Source organism: Ixodes scapularis, unplaced genomic scaffold (assembly GCF_016920785.2).
Source record: "Ixodes scapularis isolate PalLabHiFi unplaced genomic scaffold, ASM1692078v2 PGA_scaffold8__174_contigs__length_109621045, whole genome shotgun sequence".
NCBI classification, from domain to species: domain Eukaryota; kingdom Metazoa; phylum Arthropoda; class Arachnida; order Ixodida; family Ixodidae; genus Ixodes; species Ixodes scapularis.
The window spans coordinates 93,242,358-93,256,404 of NW_024609883.1; the positions used below are offsets into that span (position 1 = coordinate 93,242,358).

Genomic DNA, 14,047 nt, shown 5'->3' on the forward strand with positions numbered 1-14,047 from the left:
CGGGTGTGCCTCAGGGCTCCAATCTTGGTCCTTTGTTGTTTAACATTTTTGTAAATGATCTCATATCCTCCGTGAAGCAATCGTAGGTGCTCATTTTTGCAGACGATGTTAAACTGTTTCGGCAGGTGGACTGTATCGCCGACTGTACTTTGCTGCAAGAGGATGACTCGTCAGTACAGAAATGATGCATTTCAAACAATTTATTTTTGAACCCCCGTAAAACCCAAGTGATGTCTTTGTCAAGAAGGCGTAACACGTTATCATATGACTATACTATGGAAATTGAGCCTATAAGTAGGACCAAACTAATAAGAGATCTAGGGGTTTTTGTGGATGACCACCTTTCTTTTAATTCCCATATTAATTCCATCGTCAGTCAGTCCATGCGGGCGTTGGAAATAATGGCTCGTTTAACTAAACCATTCAGCAGTCATCACTGTCTGTTGCGACTCTACAGCACCCATGTACGCTCTAAACTTGAATTTGCCAACAGCCGGTTGGCCGCAAAGGCCAACCGGCTGTTGGTAAGCACGCAAAATAAATATTGTATTGTATTGTATTGTATAACTAAAACTTTGGCATGCTCGTGCAAAATTACCCTATATTTGTAAGTTTGGGAAAATGCAAAAGCACCCCTCTTCGCAATAACACCTTTGAAGTGCTGCGATGTAACCTGAATGAATTAAAACAGAATATTCCAGTCTATAAGAAAACAAATGTATGCAACTTAGCGGTGCAAATATTAATATGAATGACCCGTCTAGGTGATTCCGTTCGTTATATCTGGACGTCGACCAATTCAGGTTGTTCTTGCGCACGGTTCGACCCTAGAGAAATTTAAGTTAATTATTCTGGAAATGCACACAAATATACGATGATCTTAGTTATTTTTTTATCGCTTAAAAAATCAACTCGGTCTGCTGGAGACGCCAACGTTTCCTTCCGGCCGTGTCAAGACTCGTCGCCGTGCAACTCACAATTAATTTATTACAACTTTCGGTGCCGGTAATTTTATGAAATACTAATTTTAACGAAGAAATTATGTTTCAGCCGTGTCTTCCTCGTAACTTTCTGTGTATTTGATTAAACTCAGTTAAGCTTAGCAGCTACTACTAGCATTCAAAGCTGCTTTGATGGAAGTATATGACTTACAATACTTTTTTATTCGATTGCACTGCATATAGAATTGATTCAAAGATCATTGACAAAACATTCATTTTCATAGGCGGCATATTCTGCCTTATTCTGATCGCCAACCATCGAAATATCAATATCGCAATGCGGCAGTATTTCTGGATTCTGTGCATTGGAATTCGACTTTCCATTTGTGGTAAGCAGAGTTGATGTAATCCCATTTGATTTATGCTTATATCATGCAAGAAACATATATTGTAGCCTATGTTTGTCATTCAAGGACGAGGCGCAGCAGAGCGAATAACGGATATTTTAAATGTCGTGTTTTTAAGGGAGGCACTTTATGGTATTTTTATATCTGTTTGAAGTTACCATATTTTTTTGACATATTAAGTTGATTATTTCAAACGGGAGTTATGACCACATTAAAGAATATAAGAGCGAAAAAAAAACTGATTTGTTTGTTTGACGTATTTTATGCAGTAAATGATGATATTAATTTGCTAGACCTCAAAGCTCGAGAAAACAGTTTGCAAGGCAGCTTGCAACTATATATATATATATATATATATATATATATATATATATATATATATATGCATGCATGCATGCTACACCAGAGGTCTCCAAACACCGGCCCGTGGCCAGTTTCTAACCATGCCCGCCGCTACTGGCACGAAAATAAGCGCGTGTGATGTGGCGTCGCGACGTTCACCAAGCGCTTCGCATCCGCGCCGATTTTTATCCTCCTGATAATCGTGTGCCATATTTATTACACATTGTCAACCCCGCGTCCCCAGGTTCATTTCTGCGTAACTGCGTTAAATAGATTGTGCGTTCTCGTGTCTATTGTGCTTGTGCCCTGTGTCATATGTATTGTGCGTATTGTCGCCTCTAGTGTGCTTCAATGTTCTGTTTACGGTGATGCCACAGCCACTCGATTAGTGGTGATGCCATCCTTTGTAGTACCTAGAGCCACTAAATAGGCTGCGCTTAGAGTATCGGCACTCCGTTCCCTGACATTGTTGTGGGCGCCGCCATTTTGGCTCGTATGCAGAGCAGACGCAACTGCCGATCGTCATTATTCAAAAGTGTGACTTCCTCAGCATTAGATTCGGTGTTAGAAAGCTCATGTAATATTGCTTTGCTCTGTCACGAACGGTTTAAACATTTGTGGAGGGCGGAAAAACATTTCCTGTGATTTCAGATAAAGCTTCAGATAACTGGCAACCATGATTTTAAGACACAATATGGCCAAGTGTCGTTGCTCTGAAGCGTAGCTTATTTAGTGGCACTAGTAGTACCCATATCCGTTAGCACGCGCTCAGAAGGAAAATACAAAGAAATTGCCGAACGCAAAATTTCACCGTAGCACGGTCAGAGCCACGAGCGCGTGCAGTATCACGCTATTTTACGCGCTTCAGAACAAAAAAGAAAAATAACCGTTTGAAACAAAAAGGCCGAAGGTCATCATTCCAAGCAATGCGGACATAAAGGTAGCCTGGTCGTCACCCCCAGTCCTACCATTCTCATTATTCTTCTGCCCTGTGCGAATATGCCAACGGTTATATTCGCTTTAATTTATGCCTGGTGATTGTTTGTGGGCTACAATTATTGTATAATGCCACAATTAGCTAAATATTGAATTATAATATATATAAATGAAATATTCACCTTTTGCTAGCAAGTCAGTGGTATTTGAGAGCAGGTTTTTTGTGAATACACCTTCAATTCTTTTTTTTTTTTTTAACTTAACACCATTTTGAATTTCCGGATTTAAAAGCTTATATAGGTCTATTTATTTAGGTTCTGTTTTTCATTTATATTTATTTGTTCATTTCCTGGAACTCGAAGCCGCGACAGACACCAGACCTGGCCCTTTATCCAGACAGTTTGGTGACCCTTGATCAAGATCATAAAAGCACTAGAGCACAAAAAAAAAAAAAAAGAAAAAAAAAACTATATTTATAACCGGAAGCCATAAACGCATTTTCTCGAGAAGTTGAACAGGAGCACTATACGCCTCGCAAGTGGGCTCATTTTCGCCTTCTGCGCATGAGAAAGGAAGTAGCGGTGACGTGAGAACGCCGAGTCCTGATTGGCTGATCGCGACCCCCTATTAAGCGTCGTCTGCTCCTTTGCAACGTCGTCTGCTCGCAACATCGTCTGCGTCTGTCTTACCTTTCCTGCGACTTTCAGAGCGAACTCGACTTCGCCTTTCAGGGAGGGCAGACGAAATAACTCGAGCGTTACGTTGTTTTCGTCTGACAACTAGCAGACGCGCATCAAGGCGGGAAGTCAAAGGACTCACTGGCGAGGTGTCCCGGGGCACCGAGGTTTGTTTGCTTAGTGTCCGCAAGTTCCCTCCCAAATACTTTTTACCTCCATTCGTGTGCGGCGAGACCCCTCACTCTTTAACGGCGCCGGCGGGTTGGCGCAGTTAACGGCGTCTGCTTTACGTCTGGTAGTCAAAGCGATGGCTGCTTTACCTTTCCTGCGTCTGTCGGAGATTCGCCGCTTTTTCACCGGCGAGAGTCACCGTTGCCTCGGGAAACAAGGAGATAACAAGAGGAAGAAATTGACCTTTTAATCTAAAATTGAGGTCAGCGATCAAAGTATAACACGGGAAGGGTTCACAAGGGTCGCGCGGGCATATTGCCGCGCGCAGGGCTGAGAAAGCAACGCTCGGTCACGGACCCCCAGAAAGTTCTCGTCTATTCATGTACCGCACGTAACTTCTATCATTTATTCCTGCTTTTGTTTTCTAGAAAGTGCGTGTTCATTCTCGCCCCGATTACGCGACGCTCGAGCCGCTTTCGCCGAATCTTCGAGATAGTGACACACTCTAGATAAGAGGCCGCCCGCTACCTTGTCGAGTCAGTCTCGCCCCAGCGTTCGACTCTGCTGCCACGCCGACTTCGACGCCCGCGACGCTCTATTATTATCTTTTGTACTCGTTTATTTTTGGCACACGTTCGCCACATTAAACTTTTATTTCTTCCTGTTTATTTGTTATTTTTGGTCACCACCCGTGACAATATTCCATTCAGCACGTCAGCCGGTCGTGGGCAGACGGTCGCCGAGTCGCGGAGTGCCTGCTAGGCCTAACTGCCCAGCTCGTTTGGTCGCGTTCGGTGGAATCGTCGCCGTTGGAGCTTTTCCCCGGTGTCTGTGGATCCAGCGTTCTTGTTCGTCGTGCTCTGTTTCAAGTAATTTTTACTTTTTTTTTTGGCTGCTTGAAGTCAGGACGCGTGAGAAGCTCACGTAGAAAAATAAACGTCCTTGGGTCGTCGCGACCGCGACGCTGTCGGCCATGCTGAGTTGATCGTAAGAAGTGCGTAAGACAGCTTCGGAGCTGTTGTAGGATTTCGCCGTAACCTGCGCAAAACTTGCGAAAATTTCGTTTCGTGAATCTGGCCTCTGCACTTCCGAAAGTCGCAGGAAACGTAAGACAGACGCAGACGACGTTGCAAAGAAGCAGACGACGCTCAGATAGGGGGGCTCGATCAACCAATCAGGGCTCGGCGTTCTGACGTCACCGCTACCCCCTGCGCAAGGAGCAGACGAACTTGCCCTCCGCATTATTAGCTTTCAAGGCGTCCCATTTTCTGCATACTGAGGAATGGCCTGAAAAACTTCCAACACTCCCAGAAATGAATTTTAGTTTGTTCAAGATCTTATACTGATGAACATTTTTGACAAAAGTGAACAATGTAATATTCATTTAGTTATAATTCAGAGAACGTTTAATATATTACGCAATCACAAAAGCTCGATTAATATGACTACAATCTACAGTAAAAATAAAGCATTATTTAAAATTCATTCAAATAACATATATTTCAGATGTTTTGGTTTCGTTTTCAAATATATAAGAAAATGAAGTCGGATTTTATAAAAAAAAATAAAAATAAAAAAGACATTTGAGTAATTTTGTTTTTAATATATAATTGCTCAACTAAAAAGGTGGTTCGTGGCATACAAATATATTCGAGAATATTTGTAGCACCTCTAAGCCTCTGTTATCAGTTTTCTCTCAATCGGCGGGAATATGTAAGTACGACAGAATATACGTGACATGTCAATTTTTTTCGCGGGCTGATATAGCACTGCACTCTCGATGCAGGGAGGATATATTGTTACAAAATGTAGATCGGTTGATGTCTTAGGTTGTTGTCTATATGCTTCCATACATTCGGACGTGTTTTCTCGTCTGTACAGCGTCTTGTACGACACACCTTGTATACTGTAATCTCCTAGCATCACCTCCACAAAAACGCCCGTGGACGTTCGGTGTTGCTTGTGAGCTACATCCTTTTTGACTAAAAAAATTACAGCTCAGGCTGAACATCATCCTTGCTCCTCAGATTGGGTTCCTACTGACTTTCACACTCTTCACCAAGCTGAAAATGACTCTAAAAAGCACGGATTCTCAGGGATTTCAAGACATCAAAATATCGTTGACAGAGACACTCGCTGAACGTTCAGGCGATATGTTCAACAGGTTTCGTGATTCGTATGATATTGCCGCGCTTATGATAAGTATATACGCTTCTCCATTCATCTAGAAAATTCTCGTGCACTCCTACCTCAAGCGTATACGACAAGGAGGCCAGAATGACCTTGCATAGTCAGTGCTCTAGCTCTTTCCCGAGTATTCTATAGGTGGAAGATTTGAGATGGCGAGAATAGCAGATTAAAAGTCGTGCGCCGTATTGCCTGTTCATTCAGTGATTCTCTCTCGCGATAGCCAGCTGTTACTTCGACGGACAGTCGCTGGCTGCTTCCGCCGCCGACGCTCGCTGCTGGTTTCCGGCGTGGGTTCTTTTTTTTTTTTTCTTCGTTTCTGGCACAAGTTCGGCCCCCCTCCCCCATTAAAGCTTCAGTTCATTCCGTTTTCCTCTGCTTCATCGTCTGTCATTCGTGACAATATACAGCGGGTGTTTTCTTATATTATTAGTGAACCTCTCTGGGAAATAAATTGGAAAACCGACTACACAACATCCTGCCATAACGCCTCCCAATATGAAAAAAATGACTTCTCAAAATCAGTTATTTGCACGTTAATGAGACAATTGTTTTTTTTTAGAAACCTTACGTTATATTCATTTCAGGTGAGCGAACGGTATCTATGTACGGATATGTCGATGAGACTCAAAATCACATGTCAGTGACATGTAAGGATGCACTCGTAAAACGAATGGAGGAGAGGTGCCGGCGACCGGGTTTTTACCCGGGTAACGGAAAAGTAAGCGTTTTACCAGGCACGGAAATATTAGATACATATCGTTTCTAGATCAACTCAGTTTGAAAAGTTTCATCGCTACACAGCCTTCCGCCTTCCTATGCTTTCCCCGTCTCCTTCTATAGACCAACTCAACTCTCCGACGTCACGCCGATGCGGTGGTGCTGCTGTCGGCACTGCGCATGTGCAGATGCATCGCCTCGGGCGAATCTGGTTTCTGCGCGCGCGCAGTGCCCTCACCCGGTGGGCAAACGCGGGTTTGTTTGTAAACAGTGGGTTGGTCGATATACGACATTCGTCACGGCCTCTGCAAGCGTGATCACAGTCAAATTGATGAAGGCGTGAGATTGAGCACGAGTGCTGTGTCAGTGTTCGGCTGAGGCTTGTGTCCAATTGGCGTGACGAAGGTCGGGCTCGGGCCCAATAGCCGAGTTAGCGCCATCCGACTCTGATGACGTTTCATAGAGGGAGAGGAGACCACGCGAAGGTTTTCAGTCTACGTGGTGTTGGCTTGAAGCGCCGCCCTTCTTGCTCGCTGTGGCGCGTGTTTGCAACAATAGTTCCAAGATCAACCGCAGGCACGCAGTGGACAAAACAAAGTGACGCTGCAATCACCTGCTGACGAATAATGATAAGAAAGACGGCTTAGCCCTTTCAAGCAAGGACCTCTGGAAGCTCGTCTACTGTTAGAATCCAGTAAAGATTGGTGAATTTTAATATAAAAAAACAACTAACGTGCCGACAAAACGCTTATTAATTTCATTTTGGTTAACAAATGACAGGCTGTTAAATTCCTTATCCTAGCGAACACTCTCTGTCACTATGGAACTAGTGGCAAATACAGAGGGGCGGGGAAACCAAATCTCTCTCTCTCTCTCTCTCTCTCTCTCTCTCCCCCCCCCCCCCCCCCCCCCCCTTGAATTCAGCCTTTGTAAAATTTTGGGGAGGAAAAGGGTGTTAGGTATTTGCTCAAACATGTGATAGACTGAGGTACGCGTATGAGATGCCAATCTTGTACTCGTTAGCCAAAGAAAGTAAATAATTAGAATTACAATTACTCCTCCTTAAAAAAGTATTAAATTCGATTACTTGATTAGTTAAGAAGGAAAAGTAATGGGCCGTTACCTAAAAAAAAACTTGCCGTTACTTCGATTATTTAGATTTTCAAAACGACAGATTTTTCTGCCGGTTTTAAGACGGGTCTTTTGTACTGTCGATTATTTTAATATAACCGCATAATTATAAACTGCATAGATTCTTTACCTACAAGTGTTTGGTAAACCATCCTTCTGTCAAAAACTTGGATCCAGGATTTTTTTTTTTATTTCTTTTACGAAACTCGTAGAAGCAAAGGGCGCCATTCGAAATTGGAGGGAAGAATAGTGAGGGTTACAAGCAATTTTAGTACTTTCAAGAGTAATCAGATTATACTTCTGATTGCTTCATAATATATGTATTGAATGAATTTCAAAAGTACTCCAAGAAGTAATCGATTCCAAGTAATTTGATTACTTGTAATAGGAACCGTAAAACTCAGCGCTGATCCCCCCCCCCCCCCCCCCCCCCCGTTTCTAGAAACACCTGCATCTCGCAAGTGGTTTATAATTCTTATTGTTACTGGATAAAGAGCGCTGTTATTGCGTAATACAATCGTAGGCACGGATACCAAAAAGACGTACGTCCTTGTATCTGCGTCTCCGGTTTATTATGTTGCCTAGAATTCACTACGGTCACTGAAAGTTCACAGCAGGCACGTATCCAAGGGGGAGCCCAAAGGACCCCCCCCCTCCCCCCCCCCCCCCCCCCCGAAAAAGAATCCTTTATTTTCCTGGTGCCTCCTCTACCCCTCCACTTCATAGAGTGTGGGCAGGAGTGTATAGAGAACAGAGGATGACCTTGTGACGTTGGTGGTCGATGGTTAGATTGTGGGTATATAAGACTTCGACGAAATAAACGCAGTAGCTGAGTTTGAGACGTTCTTTTCCCCTGTCTTTCTTCTTCGACTCCGTTTCCTTGCTTTTACCACAGTCTCGGGTTTTCTACATTATGACTGAAATAATCTTTTTTTTTCTTTTTCAAAGTGTCTCTTTTTTTATATACTCAAAAAAAAAGGGGGGGGGTCAACAATGACTGAGAAGACTTTTTGTATTTCTTTAGGAACACAATTTGTTCTGTAAAGGCGCTGTAAAAATAAAATAAAAAATCAATCTTATTTACAGTACTAGGAATTAAATATGTTTACAAATCTCTGTAATGCGAAATTAGAGCGCAGCTGTTTAAGAGGAGGGGGGAAAGACAGAGGGGAGGGTATGCCCTCCTCCTCCTCCATACCCTTTCCTACTCCCCTCCCCCCTCCTCGTTTGCTCTCGTCCTCTCCCATTTCCTCCTCCTCCTTCACACCCGCTCCTCCTCCCATCCTCCGCCTCTTCCCTCCCCCTTCTTTCTTCTTCCCCGTCCTTTCCTCCTTTCCTCCTCTTCCTCCGCACATGACGTCAAATTTCTGTTAAAATCTAGCGGAGGAACTGAATGTCTTCAGGTGGCGTGACACCATGACACCAAATCATGTGGCGCTATTTTCCCCGCTAAATTTAGCGTGGAATAAAATTGATGTTGAAGTCACGTGACGTCAAATTTCCCGCGAAATCGAGCGCGGTTACCCCGACGCCGCGAAACCCGGAAACGTGCGCCTGAGTGCTGCGCTCTTAATAATTACAGGAGGGCGCTTAATACTGCTTACGCGTAGAAATGCGAAAGCCTTCCCACACGCAAATTATTCCTACAGGCAGCGTGCTCCACTGTCCTCGACAGAGGCCGGCCGGGCGGCGTGACATGGCTGAAAACACGGCGTAGAACCGGTGATAGAGTAATGCACAGGCAGAGGGAGCGGGAATTTCCCTCTCCTCCTCCTCCCCTTCCTCCGGCCGCGCCTGACACGTGACTCGAGAAAGGGGAAGAGAGCGGCGACAGCGCGCGCGCCACCCGCTCCCTTTTACCGGCGCGCGCGCCGCAGCGCCAGGAGGAGGGCTTCTCTGTGGGGTGGCGTTCCTTGGAACTATGACGCGTCGGAGCCAATGTAGGTGCCGTTTCGCTCATCCAATGAGAAAATGGAAATTTAAGGGGCGTTTTTCGCGGTTACCGCCGGCGCCGCCCTCGCTCCATGGGACCAGTTAGTGCTTTCGCATTAAAATGAAATACCCCAGCTTGCTACTCCTTCCCGAAATCAGAACATGCACTCATAAAAGTTCTAAATTGTCAATAGTGTCTCTTCAAGGTAGAAAATAGACGCTACTAAATTTCTCAAGATAAACTAATGTGTATCAGTATATTGTATATTGTGCCTCTATATATACAGCGTGCCCCCCCCCCCCCCCCCCAGAAAAAAATAAATATTGCAATGCTTTTTGTTTGTTTGTTTGTTTACCTCAAAATTAAGGTACGCACTTGCTAACTTTCATTCTCCGCCCCTGTGTGACACGAACGGTCTGAACCTGATGCCACAATTTCAGAACTAACCATTATCGCTTTCTTTCGCACAGCCATAGCCTCGTCTAGACTAACAAAGCCTGGCAGTTCGACGACGGGGCCATACATTGCAGTCGCAGGTTGAGAGCGCGAATCTGGTAGCACAGAGCATCAAAGAGCCACTTCTGGGGGAACATGGACGTCAGCGCACAGTTTCTGCAGCGGCGAGAACCCGAAAAACACTTGTTCTCTCGGGAGAAGTGTGTTTCGGCGTTTCGCCGCAGCGGGGCGCCAGTCATGTGGCTCTCCTCTCATCCGTTGTCTGGCGCTCCACCTTTTCCATTTCGGCGACCGCTTCTCGTGGCGACCTGCCAGGCTTTGTCAGTATATAGGAGGCTATGGCATAGCCTCAGCTGAGACGCTGATTGGAGCAAGCCGGTACTGGCTCGAACCACTAGCTCTCCATTTAAACTGAAAATGAGCGTTCGTTGATGCGTAGTTTATTTTTGCGGTGGAAGAAAACCTGTAAATTTGTTTTTAGACACCCTGTAGATATATTTCGCCAAACACCTCTCTTCCAGCCTGTAGACTTCAAAGGCTGCAATTTTACCTGTAGACTGCAATCAGGTCCCACTACAATCGAACAGCACGTAAATTTGACGGATGGTCTCCCCTGCGGGCCAAAGGGCCAAGTAAGTAATATCAGAACTTGCTGGACGGCGCAATATTGAAATCAACAGCTTTCTAACAACCCCGACAGGTTCAGCACATACTTTGACGGTCGCGATAGTGCCGAGAAACTGAGGGAGATGTGGAGACGAGAGCGCGCGGAGACGAGAACGACTAGCTCCGAGAGATATCATTAGAGGGTAGGCATAAAGAGAGCTGCCTTTGTCTCTACTGACACTTCGAACGCAAACGCGGACCGCTGTACGCCGGCGCTTGCAATCGAACGCAAACGCGGAACGCTGGACGCCGGTGTTTGCAATCGAACGCGTAAGTGTCAGTAGAGACGAAGGCAGCTCTCTTTATGTCTACTCACTCATCCTTAAAACAAGAGCTCAATGTTTTGCTCTCGCCTCTACCGACCTCTACGTCTGTCGTCGCATACCTGTGGATAACTTTCTACTGCATTTTCGACGAGAGGAGGAGCGCACGTGCACAGCTTTAATCGGCATTCATGCACGCGCCCACAGAACCTTTGACTTCACAGCACGGTATACGTTTGTTTCTGATTGTCGCTCTAGTGAAACTCCTGCTTGAGAAGTACGAACAGCGTTAGCGACATAGACCCGTTGCTCTCGGGCAGGGGGCGCGAGCGCGTCCGCAAGACGCGTTCATGTTATGCAGCAGCACTATCCAGGCCGCGCTGTAACGTTCAATTTTGCACATGCCACGTTCGAATGCAAGCATCCGTCAGCATCTGTAGACGCGCGATAACAAAACGCCTAAAAAAAAAATTATGCAGCTCGCGGTTTTAGCGTCGATCCCGTTCAACTTTCTTGTTTTACTGCGTTCTTTCATAGCTTCTGTGAGTCCGTATGTTTCACCTTACGTGATAGAGAAGCCGAAGCTACTCGCAAAAGCACGTCCTCCTGAAGGATGCTCGCACTGCACGAGCGCGCGTGCTTCCATAGAAGGGACACTTACTGCAGGCTCGGAGCTGGCTCATGTAGCCTCTGCTACGCTGGCACTTAGAATGGAACGGAGTAGAAAAAACTGTAGTGGGGAAGTGTGATGACGCGCGTTCCAAACGCGAGCCAAATATTCTATTTTTCTCGCCTGGAGCGCTGCTCGAAACTTGAGAGCTACGGGGTTAAGGAAAAGAAGATAGACAGAAAACAGTCAGCGCTGTCGTCTGTCAGTCTCTTTCTTTTTTTAAGTTGCACGTGCCGTAGCGTTGTTTGTACTTGGAAGTTTTAACTGTGTTTTTCTGAAGGCTACTCGAGAGCTGACAAAACAAAATAAAAGTTCTTTCTGGCGCAAAACAATCATATTTAGAAATTAAACAAAATCATTTGCACAGATGCTCCACGCTTCGCTTTGTAAACCACTTTTACACATATTGTAATGCCGGTTGTCATAGGCCATTTCAAACCGCTATCCAGCAACACTGGCGGTCACCATTTCTTGGAAGCAGTGATAGAGTGCAGGCGAGCTGGTAAGGGATCGACATCTTGTGGACCTTAAGATGGGGAACATTAGGAAAACGAACGAGGGCAACAAAATCTCAAAACACAAAGCTCGTCATTGGATCCGAGTTCCCACCAAACGCTAATAGAGCACTTATGTTCGTGTTCAGGAAACGAGATTAACAATGGCGGATTTAGATAATTAGCGCTACAGCGAAAAGGTGGTGAGAAATTTTCGAAGAAGTCTACTACAACAATTTTTTATACAAGGAAAAAAAAATCAAAGCCCCTGGTGTGCTACCCGGCCTACTTTTGAAGCTCGATATGCTGTGCCGTCTTTTATGGTTTTATAAAGTTATCCCGCTTTGGGCTGCGCGAAGAGCGTCTACAGGACTATCTCTGCAGCGACAAATTGCTCCTACATGCTTTTGTTGAAGAAAAGTGTCGAGTTCAGAACTGTGCGAGACGAAATGTATTGCTGAGGCATTCAAGCTATTTCTCTACGATCCTTTGCATCTTAATATGAGGTGAGATAATATTAGGCACTACACGCCTGATCAGCCATGTTTTCTTCTTTTTTTATAGGTATGCCAAGGCGGAATATGCGTCGGCGCCGGGAGTCATGACACTAAACGTTGTCCAGATTTGGTCCCGAAAGGGCCTTACGAGAGTTAAAATAAAACCAAAAACCGATGAACTGGAAACAGCCTTGTATGAGAGCCGTTCTTCTAATAGTAATGTTTCTGAACGCACCCTCCATTAAAAGTCAATTAAGATTGCTTACGTGTAAGAGAGCGAAAGCACTCATACACACAGTGCATTCCGATAAGCAGGGCGCCTCGTTTTCCTATCTCACACGGCTCTCTGGCGGTGACATCCCGCTCCCCTAGTGCGCAGGCGCACAAACTCCGCCGGCCTCACGACGGCTTCGGTGCCAAAGCATCCGCGTTACTGTGCTTTTCTTTGTGTTTTATTTCTGAGGAGCGTCCGCTTACGGCTACCGTGACGAAGCATCTGCGTGGCTGTGCTTTTCTTTGTGTTTTATTTCTAAAGCGCGTGCTCGATGACGCCGTTTTACGACCATCTTTTGCGGACAACGCCGACAGGTTTTCGCGTAATGGGACAAGTAAGGCTTTCACCTTAAAAAAGAGTCGTTGTGTATTTTCAATTCTTCTGAAATAAGAGATCAGCAGGCTTAAAATTATCAGTCTACAAAATGAAAAAAAAAAAAATTAAGTGCTTACACACACTTGAACGCTCCACCTAAATGTAGCGCTAGTGGTTCGAGCCTAATACCCAAGTTACAGAACAGTTATCTTATTCGAAAGTTATAAGTAATTTAGTAATTTTAAATGGGATAATAATAATTTTCTATGGGATAATAGAAACTATCTAATTGAAAAAGGCGGTGAGTGAGCTCTTCTCGAGTACGTGTAGTCGATTGGCGCCAGTTACTGAAACGGACAAAAATGGGCCCCATTCTCACATTTGAAATTTTCAGAAAATCGCTTATAACTTTTAAATGAAACAACGGTTATTTCTGAAACTTTTGCTTCTGGTTCGAACCGCTAGCACTACACTTGAGCGGAGAATAAACATTCGCCCACTCGTAGACAGCGTGTTTTATTTTTTGGCGGTAACACACACAGACAAACACACACACACACACACACACACACACACACACACACACACACACACACACACACACACACACGCGCGCGCGCGCACGCACTCACACAACCAAACAAACACACACAAACATCCTTTCAGCATTTGGGTATCCCCCGCTGTGGTCTCTCCCCCCAGCCCACCCGAACAAACCTCTAAAAAGAGTGCTGCTCCTAAAAACAATTATTAACGGCCGGCCTGGGTTGCCTTCCTACTTTGTAGACTTGAATGCAAGGCCCGTGCCCGGCCTGAGCCCGTCATGTTTGTAGCAATAAAGCCTGGGCCCTGCCCGTGTGCCGGGCCAACTCGTGGCCCACGTGCTGGCCCGTACCCGTGCACGCCTCCACCAACAACGTAAATAAAAAGGCCGAGAAATTACATCTTAATAAAGGGGGAAAGGGGA

At 45.2% G+C, this 14,047-nt stretch overlaps 1 protein-coding gene across 1 annotated transcript; it reads left to right on the forward strand.

Annotated features, from left to right (window-relative positions):
• The first annotated feature begins 1,278 nt into the window (after positions 1-1,278).
• LOC115322046 lies at positions 1,279-12,648 on the forward strand. The gene is made up of 4 exons (XM_040215773.1): positions 1,279-1,330; positions 6,249-6,382; positions 10,423-10,533; positions 12,559-12,648. Exons 1-4 carry the CDS (start codon positions 1,279-1,281, stop codon positions 12,646-12,648), a joined length of 387 nt encoding a protein of 128 aa, XP_040071707.1.
• The last annotated feature ends 1,399 nt before the right edge of the window (positions 12,649-14,047 follow it).

Bases quoted from the DNA above. Each gene is read 5' to 3' on its own strand.
- LOC115322046 (XM_040215773.1), top strand. From the start codon at position 1,279: ATGCGGCAGTATTTCTGGATTCTGTGCATTGGAATTCGACTTTCCATT. The intron at 1,331-6,248 runs GTAAGCAGAGTT...TATTCATTTCAG, and splicing joins AATTCGACTTTCCATTTGTG to GTGAGCGAACGGTATCTATG. The intron at 6,383-10,422 runs GTAAGCGTTTTA...CCTCTCTTCCAG, and splicing joins TTTACCCGGGTAACGGAAAA to CCTGTAGACTTCAAAGGCTG.